This window comes from Poecilia formosa, unplaced genomic scaffold (genome assembly GCF_000485575.1).
Source record: "Poecilia formosa unplaced genomic scaffold, Poecilia_formosa-5.1.2 Scaffold83, whole genome shotgun sequence".
Classification (NCBI taxonomy): Eukaryota; Metazoa; Chordata; class Actinopteri; order Cyprinodontiformes; family Poeciliidae; genus Poecilia; species Poecilia formosa.
Genome location: NW_006800022.1, coordinates 213833 through 230044, shown reverse-complemented (window position 1 = coordinate 230044; position 16212 = coordinate 213833). Strand labels below are relative to the sequence as shown.

The 16212-nt window shown below is 41.8% G+C and overlaps 1 protein-coding gene across 1 annotated transcript in view; it reads left to right on the top strand.

The window, feature by feature from the left end:
* mgat5 (alpha-1,6-mannosylglycoprotein 6-beta-N-acetylglucosaminyltransferase) overlaps positions 1 to 16212 on the top strand; it is a 46005-nt gene that overhangs the window by 23990 nt on the left and 5803 nt on the right. The window contains exons 6-11 of the mRNA XM_007557059.2: positions 2391 to 2462; positions 3170 to 3331; positions 4485 to 4654; positions 4892 to 5026; positions 7646 to 7779; positions 10268 to 10401. Of these exons, the coding sequence (XP_007557121.1) occupies positions 2391 to 2462; positions 3170 to 3331; positions 4485 to 4654; positions 4892 to 5026; positions 7646 to 7779; positions 10268 to 10401 (807 nt within the window). The remainder of the gene's footprint in view (positions 1 to 2390; positions 2463 to 3169; positions 3332 to 4484; positions 4655 to 4891; positions 5027 to 7645; positions 7780 to 10267; positions 10402 to 16212) is intronic.

The window sequence follows — 16212 nt, the reverse complement described above, 5'->3', positions numbered from 1 at the left end:
GTTCCTTCAGGGAACACTTTTAGACTTTCTGTTTTCCAGGTGGTGAAATGAAATATTATGAGGCTTAGTTGAAGTCTTTAAAGCTGAAGAAGAAATGTTTTAAATTCATCGCCACCACTGATCTCTAACTCATCTAAGTATATGCTAATTTCAGAGCTGCTCGTCTGGCTTTTATCGTCTCTGCTCCAAAAAGCGATGCTGCTTTTCGTTATCGTCTCTGTTTGGTTTTTATTCCTCAAATTGCCTCTTTTTTCCCCTGCTCTTCCGACAAAGTTTTATCAGTTGATCTAACATCTGCTATTTCAAGTGAGAGCTTTCTTTTTTTTTTGTTGACCATGAATAATGGCAGATGGCTGAATGATTTTAACAAAAGTAAGTTTTCAGTCGTGGCTCCGGTTCTGGAAATAGTGAGTTATGAATATTGTATACAAGCTAAAAGCCTTTCAGGCGGCAAAGAAGAAAACCTAAAGCGCAGCGGATGAAAATAGCGATGGAAACAGGAAACAGAAATGTTTGTGATAAAAACACAAACAGAAGAGCTCTCTCTGTGTCTCTGTTGTTTCAGCTAATCCAAACCCACTCCCTTGCGCTTGGAGTCATGTGAGCGGTTGCCACGGCGACGCGCATATATTTCTCATCCAGAAAACGGATGCGATCAATCTCTCCAGCGCTTCTCCTCATCTGTTAACACAAACACACACACACACTTTAAGCGCGTGTGTTAGCGTGCATAATTCATGTGAGGAGTGCCGTGTTAACCTTGCACAGGGGCGAACCGGAGAGGGCGACTTATCGCGATGGATGTCAAAAGTGGATGGTCGGGGCTTAATCAGCATGATGTGCAGGTGTTGTGGTTGGAGTTGGAGGGTAAACAAACACTACTTCGTAAAAAAAGAAAGAAGCGTGGTTTTCCCCCTGGTATTCTTAGTGATTTGCACGTCGGTGTTGGCTGATCAGAGAGGAAGTGGATGCAGACACTGAGAGCTGGGGAATGACTTGATTTGATTTAATCGCAGTTCCTGAAAAGTGACGCCTATCTGTTCTTGATCGTACAAATTAACTCCCGCTTGTGGAGGGGTGGTACTTTCTCGTTTACTTTCTATCAAAAGCAACATTTCCAGCTCGTATGTTGACTGTCGGCATACAAAGGTCAAAGTTTCCCCCAGAAAACGTGCTAAGACCGGTGGTTGAACACTAGAGCAGTCGTGTTTTTCAGTTCAAAAAATGTTTAAAGTTGACAGGAAATTTGAAAATATCACTTGATAATCGTGTTATTGAAAGATTAATATCTGAACACCAACTTGTGTTAAAAAATGCAAACATTTTAAAAACACTTGAGTAAAAAAAACAATGCTAAGACTGGTGGAGGCACAAGTAAAGGCTGGTGGCCCGCCAGGCTTATAATACATGGGGGGAAACCCTGAAGGTTATGTCTTTCCTTGCAAATATATTTCCTGTTTTTACATGTTGAAACTCTGCACTTTGTTTGGTGAAGTGGTGACTTCTTATGTCACCTAATTAATAAATTATTGATCTTTAATCTCAAAGGATTGGTGAGCAAACGGCATCAGCAGCGATTCAGTTGTAGAGAAGTTTAAAACAATTTTGGACTATAAAATAACACCCTAAGCTAACAGAAAGTTTTACTTATGAACAAATCTGACGTCCAAGAGCTCCGACCAAAATTTAGTGATTTTGTTTGTGGAGAGGCAGCTACGATAAATCACTAATGGAGCTAAACGCAGGAAGAGAAACTCACTAAACATGGAGCTACAGCTACAATTATCTAGTTAAGCTCCAGACATAAATCAAATTTAGAATCTATTGTGACAAATTGTTGTCTGTAGATGCTAACCATTAAAACTGACTTTTGCAAAGAATAATGAACAGAAATTTCAGCTACCAGACATTCAAAGCTGATGGACATCCATTACGGTCAAAGCTGTGACTCACAGGAAAGTGAATTTAAATGCAGGTCACATTTGTAGTATTTTAATTTGTAAAGGATTTTTAAAAACCTTGTAACGTTCCCTTCCACTTCACACAAGTGTGATCACTTAAAATCCCAGTGAAATGTTTGATTACAACGTTAGTAAAGCTGCAAGGGAAAAATTATGGAGTATTTGTTAATGAAGCTGCAGAAATTCTCGATCATCCCACAGATGTTTTAAAACTGCTCCTTGCTTTTCTTGGGAACAAGTGCAGAAACATAAAGTGATGTTTTTCTAATGACCATCTGATGTTATGAAAACTCTCGCAGCTGTGCTTTACAGTTCACCGTTCCACGTTCAGAGGCAGAAAACAGCAGCTGGCCTCATTAAAAAAACCTGCATGTTTTAGTCAAAACATGCAGGTAACTGAGGATCTGTCTTCTTTTTCTTCTTCTTTAGGTGGAAAACTGGTGCCCTCGTCTGCCCTGGAGGCTGAAGATCCTGAATGAGGAAATTGACCGGACTGGACAGGTGAGAATCTGGTGGTTTAAAACTCTTCAGCTGCTTTTCAACATCATGCTACATACACCTGCTTCTGAGCAAAAATCTGTATTTAATATAATTGATTTGCAGCTATATTTGTGATATTTTAAAACAGCCCAGCAGTAACCAGCCTGCTCTTATCATGCTTGCAGGCTTGTGTCCGGTCCACAGTAATCAGCACTTAACAAAAACACTCCCCCCGTGCACTCCCCTTCTTCCTCTCTGCTGTGAATGAATCAATATTAAGCACTCTTCATCTCCCTCTCTGGATGCCTCAACAGCCCTGAGCCCTCGGCGCTGGAGAGGCGGGCTTTAGAGATTTTAATTCAGGGCTGGATTTTAATTGGTTCAGTCTGCAAAAGTGATTTCCTGTCGTGATGAGGGATGCTAATGCCCCACAACAGCCTTGTTCCAGCCACCTTAGCAGCTGGTAATGGCTCTGTGGTTTTTCATCTTGTTCGCCGAGGCTTTCCACCGTTGCTGCGGTTGCCTCTGTTTCATTTCCACATTTTTGCACAAGTTTGCTCATCAGGATTGTTACAACACAGGAAGAGATTGACATGTTGCAACATTATGATTAACAGCAAATCTCTTTATAAAAAAATGCTTTGTTCATCATATTGCAGCTCTGATCTGAGCTGGGTCTTAAAGTTGCTTTCTAGAGTGGTGTAAACTGTGTCTGTGTGTGTGGGCAGGCGGAGATCCGGACCAGCTTCGCGGGGCTTTACCACTCCATGTCACAACGGGAGGAGTTCCGCTGGATGATGATGAGAATCAAACGGATGGCCGAGCCGTGGGTCAGCGCCATCCGCTCTCTGGCCGCCAAGCAGAACCTGACCAAGCGGCGGAAGAAGAAGGTGAGCTCGATGCGTGGCGCAGCTCCCAGGATTTATCAGAAGATTCTTCAAAACAGACTCGAGCTGGAGATTTTCCCGGGAGTTGCGCAACCGTCCAATGGTGTCACGTCTCCAGAGAGGATGCAAACACAAAGCCAAGCACTTATTCACACTTCCAGACTGTCCTACTTTAGCTTGAGGGAGAGCGGAGCGACATGGATGATGGATCCAGCTCTGCATTATGTGCTCCACACTTTCCTTGGGCCTTAGGGGGAATTGGTGGTGCTGATCCAAAGCACCTGACCTGTGCTGTGAACTTTAAAGTATAGAAAAAGTTCACATGTTGAGGGTTTTTGAAAGCATTGCTGTTTAACCCTTGCAGACCGAAAGTGTCAGCAATGATCCATCCGAATTTGCAGCACCGTAATGCCGCCACACTTTGCACCATCTGAAAAATTTCAACAGTTTCTGAAAGGGGAGACGTTGCGCTTTCCAACCACTATCAGGTTATTACGGTAATTTCTCTCCTGCCGAGTGATACTAATCTGATGAGACACGCTTTTAATACACAGTAAATTGCTAAAATAATTTTAGATATTGAAAGTTGATGTTATGGATAAATGAGCAAATATATTTACTCACAGGACATTTAAACAATTAAAATAAGCAAAAAATATCCAGGCGGAGATTTAAAACTTTGGTCTTAAAGTGTCAAAGCCTTTTCAATTAATCGAATTAAAATGAAATCAATAATTTCCATTTGCATGATTTATCGTTTTTCTCTCTCTACCAAAAACTGGATGACAAAGTTTTCAGTCTGGTGTTTTGGTCTCAACTAGCCATTATTTTTTTTTTTTTTAAACAATTTTTTTAGAGACTTCATAATTAATTTTGTCATTTTGTTTATTTACTTTGGATATTTAAAACATCTTGTTCATTAGAATTTAAAATGTATTCATCTTTGAGAATCCATTCTTGCATTACTTTTACTGCACTTGAAAATGATCTCAGAACAGTATTATTATTTATCACTTTAACCTCTGGGATAATTTACTATCCAGCGAAGTTTAAACATGAGCTCTGTTCTGCTTGATTTCCCGTAGTCACTTCTCTGTAATCCACATCCAGATCCTCAGTGTCGGGTGTTTAATCTTCTGCTTTCCTTCCCTGGCAGATCCTGGTTCACTTGGGTCTGCTCACCAAGGAGTCGGGCTTCAAGATAGCAGAAAACGCCTTCAGCGGCGGCCCGCTGGGGGAGCTGGTCCAGTGGAGCGACCTCATAACCACGCTGTACCTCCTGGGCCATGATGTTCGCATCTCAGCATCGCTGGCTGAGCTCAAAGAGTCAGTAGTCGACGGGTTTGAGTTTCTCCATAACTACAGATGTTTTATTAAAGGAGAAGTGAAACATAAAAGTTCAAACCTGTTGTAAAACTAGCCGCTTTTTTCCTTTGTAAATCTTCGTTTGCATGAGTTGCAAACGAAGATTTACAGCCTTCTTCAGCTTAGTGACTTTATTTGTTTTTTTTATTGTTGGTTTAGTCAAATGTTTATTTGGTCACTGCAACTTTTACTCCTCAGGATCATGCGCAAAGTCATGGGGAACAAGTCTAGCTGCCCCACTCAGGGGGATAAGGTGGTGGAGCTCATATACATCGACATCGTGGGTCTGACCCAGTTCAAGAAGACCCTCGGCCCTTCCTGGGTCCACTACCAGTAAGAGCTTCATTTGTTTGCCATTAATCTTCCTTTTATTGTTAAATAACCCAGGAAATTTTCAGATAGATGTATGTACAGCACTTTAAATTACTTTTTATGGGTATATGTTTGAATAAAATGAACACCTATTTGCAGAGAAATAACGAAAAAGATGCAGTGCAAAGAAAATTTCAGAAAGATTTCAGAAATCCATTTTTGGTGGAGCAACCAGGAGGTTTTCAATGGGGTTTCTTCCAAAGCTGTGTATATTTTTTTCGGTAACACTTTATTTGAAGGGGTGTGCATAAGACTGACATAACGCCTGTCATGAACATGAAAAATCCAAACGCTGTAAAATACTGTTTGAATGTTGTTTGTTCACAAAGAAATACTGAAGTTATGAGAAAATAAAAGCTGTAAGAAATGACTGAAACAAAATAATGGAAATATTCAGCCAAAGAAAAGTGATTAGCTTCATAAAATCAAAATAAAGCACAGGTAATGTAACATGTAAAAATGTTTAAGGTGTAAATACTTTTGCAGTGCATTCTGGGTATTTAAGCCATATGCTGTGCCCTCAGTGGTTTAGCTGTTGCAGTCACATCTGCCCATGTTTCAGAGAGGAAGTTTGTCTGTCAGTACAATGGGTCTATTTTCTGCTCACACATTACCGCAGCGTCCCAAAAGGCCCGAGGTCTACCTTTTGTTTACAGCACTGTAACCAGCCCAGTCTATTCTTTCTCAAAGTGCCCCGTCGAGGACTGTAGATTAGGTCGCCCTGGTTTGTTTGGAAAAAGCTCCTGCCTGCTCCTCCTGACAGGAAAAGAGGGGCAACAATAAGCCTGGGGCACTAATGGCTCCACTGGTTCCTCTTTGCTTGTCACAAACCTTTTGTTTCCCTGTGAAGTAACACCTTAAACTCCATCTGCTCGCGCTGAGCCCAGAGGAAATTGATTTCGCCTCAGGCTTATTGGGAGGTCCAATTAGTGTTTTTCTGCATTGTTGCTACACATTCATATCTGAGCTGTTAAAGCCACATTAAGCTGTTTATGTGGTTTTATGAAGGAAGTGTAGAGCTACTGGAAATGTTATCTTTAATCACAAGAAAAAAAAAACATACTTTGCCTACTTTTATGTCAGTTACTTTCCCTATAAATCCTTGGGTGCATTGATAAGATGATAAAGAGAATAAAGCTTTTTATTTATAAGAACGCATCATTGTAAAAAAATGTTTGTTTCCCTCCTTCCTCCATTTTCCTTATTTCTGCCATCAAGTAGTTTTCCATTGAGAAAACTGAAGCCATATGAGAGATTTTTATCTGTCATTTCCTTGGAAATTGAAACTCTTTTGCATCAGCTTGGCTGCAGGAAATATGATTGCTTTGCGATTGCACCGTATGCAAATATGAAGCCAATAAACCAGCCTACAGAACCTACCCAACTCCAACAAACAGACTAAATGTTCACATTTCAAACTGATGTGGATGAAAATCAACACGATGTGCAACAGCTACTATTGTTTATCAGGTTTAGCATTTTATTAGAAGAAGTAAATACAGGATGTTCCATGTAGAAATGACTGTATTAGGAAACTTCATTGTGTCTGTTTCCTCTCTCAATACCAGCCAAATACTTTCCTCGTGAGACAAAATGATTCAAAAATAACTGAAAGTATTTAGATGTGTTTAGCTTATTATTATTATTATTATTTTTTTTTTTTTAACCACAAAAACTGACTCAGAGTTGCCATTCGGTGACGCTGGCTCAAGTTTTCATGACGTCCTCACACATTGTGGAAACGGGGAAATCTTTTGTATTCTTCAGGGATCACTTCATCTGGATTACATCCTTCTACTTCCATGATCAGTCGGGTTAAATTAAGCGTTGCCATGCATTTGTCGGCTTTCGAACGATCCAGGCCAGTTGAAGGTCTACCTACCAGGGACAGATGAAGGTTGTTTCCCTCTGGAGATAGCATGTGGGCTCTCTGTTTATGCTCTACTTTCAGTAGAACGGTTCCTCCTGGTGGATCTGCTCTCCCAGGGCCTTCCCACGGTTCACACAGCCAGATGTGTGTTATCAAAGTGGGCGGACTATCACTGAAAAACAAGATGTTTTTCTGCTCGAGTTGCTCAGGGATAATAACGCCACTAACATGGAGAAAATTCAACCAAAACATCATCTAGAAAAGCTAAAGCGAGTAGCAGGGAGTGAGTTTGAGTTAAAGGTCAGCAACCAGTTTAAGATTCCCTTCCCCTGGATGTGGTCTAATTAATTTTGTGCCGTGACCTTTGAGTTTGCTGTGTTGCTCACTCAACTGTGTTTTCATCTGACAATTAAATGTTAAATTTAAAGACATTATCAAAGTCTTTAGATTGGCTGGTTTTTTGCAATGTAAAAATATGATTTTTAGGTTTTATTGAGTTTTGAGGATCTTGTTCCAGTCACCAAATCAACAAGAAGAGAATCATGACTAACCAGTAGCTAACAGGTGTAGTAAAATGGCAGCTTGTTTTAACTAGTTGTCATAAACAGTTTCCAATTGGTGCCAGAAACTAACAACTTTGATTGTAGTTGTAGTTTCTGCCAGCAGTTAAAGTTTAACTCTGATTTCTCCTCTGTTTTTTTGCACTACAGGTGCATGCTGCGCGTGCTGGATTCCTTCGGGACGGAGCCAGAGTTCAACCACGCCCACTACGCCCAGTCCAAGGGTCACAAGACGCCGTGGGGGAAGTGGAACCTCAACCCACAGCAGTTCAACACCATGTTCCGTAAGTCCGGATTTCCTTCACAGCCCGGAAAAGTCCAGAAAAGTCTGGAATTTAATTGTTTTCCAGGTCTTGCTAAGTTTAAATCCGTTGTACTGTATAGCCCCTCTTGGTAGTTGCATCAACTCCATTTCCCAAGGCAGAGCAGGAGCCATGTTTTCAGGAGGAAGAGGGCAAAGCCCCCCTGGGGTGCTGACCTTTTCCCCACGGCCAAGAGAAAGTGAAATGTTACCCCCGCTCTTCCAGTTTGCGAGGTGAAGCCAGGAGCTCAAGCGCACCTGAATAGCCCCTTTGTCTGCTGAATAGGGTATGTCTTTCTCAGAAAACACTGGAAATCTAGCTAAGAGGCGCTAGGTTAGATGATATCTCGGGTGAAACAAGTGCTCTGTGGTTTGGTCCGAGTGTTAAACCCACAACGTGGCATTGGTTCCAGATACAAAACGCTGGGGATTTTTCTCCCTTTTCTCTTCTGAGCTGCGCCTTACCTTCAGGCTACAGATTACATGTTCTCATTATGTTTTTACAATGCAGTAATCTTTATTTGTAGGACGATATTAAGGACTGAATTAACTGCTTCTAGACATTTTTATTATTGTATCAGAATGTGCCAAGATGATGCCGTCTACAAACTTTTTCTACTTAAAATGGGCAAATTCAAACTACAAAATTTGCCTTATTGCCTTACTTTTTTTTTTTAACTTTCTAGACTTGCAGTTTTGAGCCAAACAAAATAATTTTAAGGGCCACATATGGCTCCCAGGCGACACTTTGAACAGCCTCGATGTTCAGCGTTTGTTTGTCTCGCATCTTTTTTTGCCTTGCATGTTTACTTGAATCAAGAAGGTTCTGGGTTTGAAAACAACTCCTTGTGGATTGTGATTGGTTCATTTGTTGCGATTAGGTTTGGCTCCATAAATCACTGAGTCCGGGGAATTTGGACTGTTTGGTCTCCGGTCAATAAGACAAGACCGAGCAGAAACGACCTCATTAATCTATATCACAGTTGGGATTGCAGCGAGTGTTTTCTTGCTGTTTGCTTTCCGTTCGAATGGCCTGCAAGTCCTTTTAGTTTCAGTCTGGAGACAAAAAGGAGGAGGAAGTAGTTTGGTTTTCCCAAACTGAACTTTTTTCTTCTAGCTTGTAAAATAAAATCAAATTTCTTGGTTATTTGCTGCTTCTAATCCCTTCTAGACTTGGAAAAGAAACGCATGTAGGAGATTCAGCTGCAGGCATTGGCGATCTGCCAGTCTGATTCAATCGATTACATTGTCTGCATACCTTTTTCTCCCTCTTTTAAATATTAACTTTTCTCTCCAACACATTCTTTAGAAGTAGCTCCAGAAAGCTTTCCCTGAATCCTGGAAATCCGACTTTTTTCTGCCTGGGTTTATTTCACATCAAACCAGAGAAGGAAAATGAACTTCCAGAGAAAGTTGATGCTTTATCATGAAGCAGATTTATCTCCCGACTCCCCAAGTTGATCAGTAGTAACCGAGCAGCTGCTTCTCCAGCAGCGCTGTCCTCCCAGGCTGTTTGTTAGCTAATAGCGATTGAAACTGTAGCAAGCTGAGTGACATTTTGAGTGGCGGCTCTTGTGGGAGAGGAGGCATCTGTTGCCAAAAGCATCAAGAGGGCCGAGCACTAATTAGCAGCCCGTCCTGTTTACACGGCCAGTTTGCTACGCGAGTGCTAGCGTGGCCTGTTTGTAGCGCTGCCTGTTAACCAGGCGTAGTGTTGTTTTGAAAGACGATGCAAACGAGGAGCGCCGTGGAGCAGATGTGCTGAATCACGCTGGTGTTGATGTTTCTGTCCCATTTTGGCGTCTTTGTGATCCTTACATTCCTGCAGGTGTTGATGGTAGTTGTTTTTTTGTTTTCACGTGGCTCCTGCTCACACTGATCTGCTGACATCCTCCCACATTCCTGTTTCCCACCCACACACTCCACACACACTCCACATGCAAAGTTGGAGCGACCGCGCTAACCAATCCAGCACAGTCCTTCCTTTTTGAATGTGAATACTTTGGATTATATTAGCTTAGATGTAATGTGGCTTTCTGCTTTCTGTCAGAGTAGAAATATAGTGATTCATTTTCATTCATGCAATACACATTTTTGACATTGCAAACTGCTCAGGCTTTTTTTTTATGTAAACCTCAGCTGAAGAAAAAACTCCAGAGAAAATAACTTTCTTACTGCAAACAGCGGTTCCCATTTGAAACGATATCAGGCTGGTTTCGCTCTTGACTGCTTCTGTTCCGGTCCAGACTCTCATTTGTTTTACAAGACAGATGGCAGCGAGGTGAGGCGCTGCCAGCTTCAGCTGCCGCCTTTGACCTGCTCATCTTCCCGTTCCTATAGTTACCAGTCATTGCTTGGCAGTCGAAGGGAGTAGCATTCGTGTCCCTCAGAGTTTACGATGTGTAGATTTAAAAAGACACCTTTTCACACAGTTTTGAGATTCCCGTTTCTGTTTCTTCCCTCCACTCCAGCTCACACCCCAGACAACAGCTTTCTGGGCTTCGTTGTGGAGCAGCACCTCAACGCCAGCGACTTCAGGCACATCGACGACATCAAGAGGCAGAACCAGTCGCTCGTCTACGGCAAAGTAGACAACTTCTGGAAGGTACGGTGGGACGTTTTTCAAACCTGATAGTATTTTTAAAGCTGCTCCAACACACCTGAACTTGTCCATCTTTCCATCTGCCCAAAGTTCAGCATTAAGTGAATAAAGCAGTATTATGAGGGTATAAATGTGAAAGTGTTGCTGGTTTTCAGGCTGAGAGTCTGCCAGTCGGTGAAGCTTTAAAGAGGGCAGGCAGAAAGGGGGAGCCCATTGCTCACAGCAAGGGGCATTAGCTGCTAATCAGGCTCCCGAGTGTGTTCATTACCTCCTGCTTTTAATTAAAGGGCCGTTTTAGGGCTGACTGATAACGAGCTGATAGACCGACTCTGTTTCCCTCTCTTGTCCCTTTAGATTGTGCTCTTCTCGGATCTCTTGCTCTGCGCTCCAGAGGGTTCGTTTTGCTAACTCATGTGCATTTTTTAAATGATGCACGCTGGAAATCTGCTGCGATTGTCGGTGCCACTGGCTCGTTTCAGAAAAACTCTGGTTTCTGCAGAGGTCAGGAACAATACGCCGACAGAATCGTTATCTTTACTGGAAGACCTTTTACTGACACGATAAACAGGAGTGTCTCTTTGTAGCATATAGAAAACCTCTTCCTGTTAGCTTAAACAGGAAGTAGTGGGTGTTGTGGGTTATCGCTCACAAAGGTCTAATGAGATCATTAAAGAAAAATAGGTTGTTGTTTTGGATCCTCAATGATCAAATGAATAATCGTGTAGCAGTCTGTTTTAATATTTCTATTCGTCTATTATTAGTGTTCGTCTTTTGTCTTGGCACACATTGTACGATTTTTAACATTTGCTAAGACGTAAACTCGTCCCACCACACAGCTGGTTGCTGCTGTGCAACCACATCGCACCAATCAGTTAATCAATACTTGGACAGCCAGATGCACGGATTGGAAACAAAAATCAGGAGTCAGAAAAACATGAGTTTATATCTCTGTAATATGCAGCAGCAGTGCTGGACAACATGTCTGAAAAACATGTCACAGTATAAGTGTTTCAAATTGATCAATATTGATAACTATTGATTAGTTTTTTGTTTTAAATATCTGAAATCCTGTTGTACTGGTTAAGCTTTCCTTCTCCGCATTGTTTTTAATTTTTATGAAACTTTAAAACTGCTGCTGCGCTAGTTCTGAACAGGCTGTTGCTGGGTAACCAAAGAATGAGAGTTGCTAGGTAACTAAAGAGTGAGTGAGTGAGTTGATTCCACCAACCTAGCTTAGCTAACTGTGAAGCTGAGCAGATACAACCTTTCCTCTGCCTACATGCCCCACAATCCTGTGTGGTTCTGAATCAGAGTTGAGTGAAATTATTGATTATTCAAACAGAAGTGTTATCTATTGATATGTTATTGGTCTCTGCAGTGGTAGCATCCTAAAACCTGTTATTTTGATTAAATTAAAAGCAGCTTCAAGCATTTTAACATCCAATTTTTGTGAAGCTATCATGATATTAGGTAGTTTTCCCCTGTTATCTTGACTCTCGCCTGGTTTCTCCTTCCACAGATTGGATGTTTAGCTGAGAATGAATGTGTCTTAGTAAAGTAATAGACCTCAGATAAACTCCAGCCTGTTTGGACGCCCCCCTCTCTCTCTCTGGCTGATCAGTATGCTCAGGAGCACAGGTGCAGCAGCCACATTCATCCTGCGAGTGTACAGAGAGAAACGCTGCGTGAAGGAAGCAGCCTGACGAATCACCAGCGCTGCATACGCACCGTCATTTACACCCATGTTTTCACCACACGGTTTTAGCAGCAGCAGCAGCAATGATGATGAACCCGTTCTCTCGTTCTTTTCCTTTTAGAGCAAGTCCTCTGATGCAGAAACACAAGAATCTAACTCCGAAGCGCCTCAGGGTGGGAGTTATTTACAGACACTGGAAAGCTCGTAAATTGAATCTTGCGCTTGTGTACGTTGGCGCGCAGGAGCTGCCATATTAGATCAGGTTAGAGTGTGTGTGTATGAATCTGCTTGTAGCGCAGGACAAACATAATCTCCCTGCTGCGCCACAAAGGGTTGATAAGCAGCAGAATAACACATGACGGGCTCTTCCTCTGAAGCACCTGCTGATCTCAGACATAAATGGCGCTACGGCTGCGTCTGGTTGGAAATGTGCAGCTTTCCACACCACTTCCTGCTTCGTTTGCATCCGTGTGGAGGTCAGCATCATCATTAGTGCTGAACCGCTTCCATTAAAGATCCAGGATGTCGGTGGGGAGACTTGAAATAAAATGGCCAGACCACCTCAGAGATGTCCGTTTCCATGGCAACCCCAGCTGAAGGAGTAGAGATGCAGTGCGAGGCAGCAGAGAGTGACTTCCTGCCTTTTCTTTACCCCTATCTTACACACACAAAGCTGATCGATGAAGAATACATCCATCTTTAGTAAAATATTGGAAAAAAAAAAAAAAGCTTAGAAATGTTTTTTTGCCAGGTTTTAAGCCCATGTGAATTCTTCAGTATGTCTCATTTTGGTGGTGAAAGGAGGCATTCATGGAGGCAGAAAGGTGAGAATGAGCCGGATGCACAGAGAGGTGAAAGCTGCAGGCCTCTGGCTCCAGATCAGACAACATGATGAAGAAAGAGGAACAACACACACACACCCACCCACCCACACACACACACAGATGGCTTATACAAAGTAAGGTGATTCAGGCTCATAAACACACACTCAGGTGTGTTTACTGCCAGCTTTATGGTGGCTTATTATGTTCAGCTGTAAACCTGATCTGTCATGATGTCTTCTACACTTTCTCTCTCTCCATTGTTTTTTTTTTTTTACTAGAAACAATAGAATAGTGGAAGAAAAAATAACAAATTTGCACTTTAAGATGATTAAATGATTAACATGACCACTAGCACGATATTCAAAATGATACAGGAGGCGTTTGGGGTTAAATGTGGACTAAGAAAGGCGGATAAGAACGTAATCTTTGTATGAGCGAAGCCGTGTTCAGCATTTACTTCTCCTCTTCCTCACATATGCTCAGCTTGGATGCTGGAGCCCACAGCCACACAGCGGGGACCGAGCCGTCAGCCGTCACAGAGCTGCTGCTGCTGCTGCTCCACCGTCTCCCAATCCAAAAGCAGAAAGAAAAAAAAAAGAAACTCTGGCAGAACACCAAACACCAATAGATTCTGGCTATTCTGTCTAATGGGCCGTAACAGAGCGTTGAGAAGAAACAGGGTTTCCTGACTGCACTCCAAGCACCTCTGGATATTATTACACCACAACTAGTTACTGGACGGCTTTCAGATGGTTATAGATGTGCTGCTGGTTTGAATAGGCTTCATTTATCAAAACACAACAACAAAATATGTGATTAATAGCTAAGATATGAGAAAACAACAGTAACATTTACAAAGGTGGTTGAAGATTACTAGACTAGAGTTTCTCCAGGTCTGGCTTCAATATTAAAAGTATAAAGATAAATGTTGGTCTAAAGTAGTAAGTACTCCACAGTTTATAAAAGAAGCTAAATGTTGATCTAAGGCACATGTGTCAAACTCGAGGCCCGGTGGCCCAATCTGGCCCGCTGTAGCTTATTATGTGGCTCTTTAGACTCCAGATTGCATCAATAAATCCCTCCAGTTTTCCACAAATCTGCCAAATTCACACAAAATCAACAAAAATCTACATTTTTCCAGATTTTACTCTACATTTTTCAAAAACAGACTAATAAAAAGTCACATTTAACATCATATGTTGGCGCAAACATTCCTAACAAACATTTTTAATTGGCACCACAAAATGTACAATTTTGATTGCAAAAAAATCACTAAAGCAATCACAAAATGCTGAAACAAACAGCTGTTTACTGATATTTTAACTATTTAATTGGTTTTATTAATATATCGTGTCACAACCGGCCCTTTAAGAACATGAGTACCGCACAATTTCTAAAAATATTAAAACTGTCACCATTTAAACAGGTTGGTAAGATTATTATTAGGTCTTCAATAATGACGTTCTTTATAACTTGGAGGAAGTTGTGTAAATCCAGTCTGTACTGGAAAGTGTCACGCTTTTCCACCATGTATGATCAAGGTGAGTCAGTCAGTTATTGATTAATTATGCTTCTTACGGTTCAAAGGTCACTCACACTTTATATGAAAACCTTCAGACTCTTAATCTGCAGCCAGATAAACGACAAGTCGGACCAAGAGTCACTTCATCATCCGGAAACGTTTCCATATTTCAGCTGCAGCTTTCATCCTGGTGATCAGAGACGATTCGCGTTACGCTGGGAAAATAACGTTTTTCCAGCTGAACTCCAGAGCGTCTGAAGTGAATTTTTATTCTGACCGACGAGCTTCCAGTTCTGAGTCTGGAAACGGCTGCAGACTGTTTGATGTTGAACCCACCGAGCGCTGCCGTCTGCATCCTGATGATCCCGGACAATGTTGGTCGACACAGAAGTTTTGTAAATTACAAAACAAAAAGTTGCTCCTACTTAAATAAGTTTGTAATCTAAAGAATTAAATGCAATTCCCGGTTCGTTTCTGAGAGGCGGTGCGCTTTCTCTCCCAGGTTGCTCGTCAGTCAACCCTCCCGTTTCCTCAGAGCCAGAGTTTACAAATTCCCCCTGATTTACACGGCCATAAAGCTCCGTCCCTCCTCCTCCTGCAGCTTCAATCAGCCTCGCCAGCTCAAGCAGTAATTTTATGACTCTCTGAGCATGTACTCGGCTCAGAGCATCCATCCATCTGCTTCCTGCTCTTACAGCAAGTTGCAGGCAGAAGCCTGAGATGAAAACATGAATTTCTCATGCATTTACTTTCATGCACCTGTTTCTATTTCTGACTTCTTTATTTGTAAATCCGCCCTTCACAAACACAAATCCTCGCTCAGTTCTCCAGAGTGAAAAGATTAGAGGATTGTAATTTCACCTCCTAATTAGGGCTTCTCTCTCACACACACACACACACACACTCACACACACTCTCTCTCTCTCACACACACACACACACATCAGGCTGCTTTAGTTACAGCAGGCTGGCTGGAGGCATCTGATAGCGGAGCCTTCAGGGACCTGGACGAGCGGCTACCTGAAATTTAAGCCCCTACAGGAAGGTCTGAAGTCAGCATGAACACACACACAGAAGCAGAGGGAGTGTGTAAATGTGTCACTTAAAAGGTGTTACTGCCTCCTGGGTGCCTTCGCTATTTTTAATCGATATTTCCGAGGTGTTTGTGCGACTTCCTGCTGTAAAGAAGGAAATGACACAACTTTATCTGCAGTAGAGTCTCGAGACATTTGGAAAAGCATTTTACTGTCTGCAAGTGTATTTTAGTGGGATTTTATGGCAGATCAACACAACGGAAGAAGCAAAACCAGTACAACCAGTAGTAAAAACTGGAAATGGATACTGGAGGATGGGGGGAAAAGCATGCCACACTTTGCAGATTTTTGCTGTCATTCAGAATGACTTGCTGTCCCTATAAAATAAATTGATGTTGGTGGATGCAACCAAAAGATGTAAATATTTTTCTTATACAACTGCAATAACTTAAAAATATAGACATCATTATTTTACAGAACAGGTGTCAAAGTTGAGGTTCGGGGGCCAAATCTGGCCCAGTATAGTTTTTAATGTGGCCCTCTAGATTCTAAATTACATCAATTAGTCCCTTTAGTTTTTCACAAATCTACAAAATCAACAAAACTCCACATTTTTTCTGAGTTTTACTGCAATTTTTCTCAAAATTGGCCAACAATATTGGGTTTGCTGAAGCCTCATCCTGACTGGATGTCAGCTTATAGTCTGTGATGCAAACATTAATAAAAAGTCACCTTTAA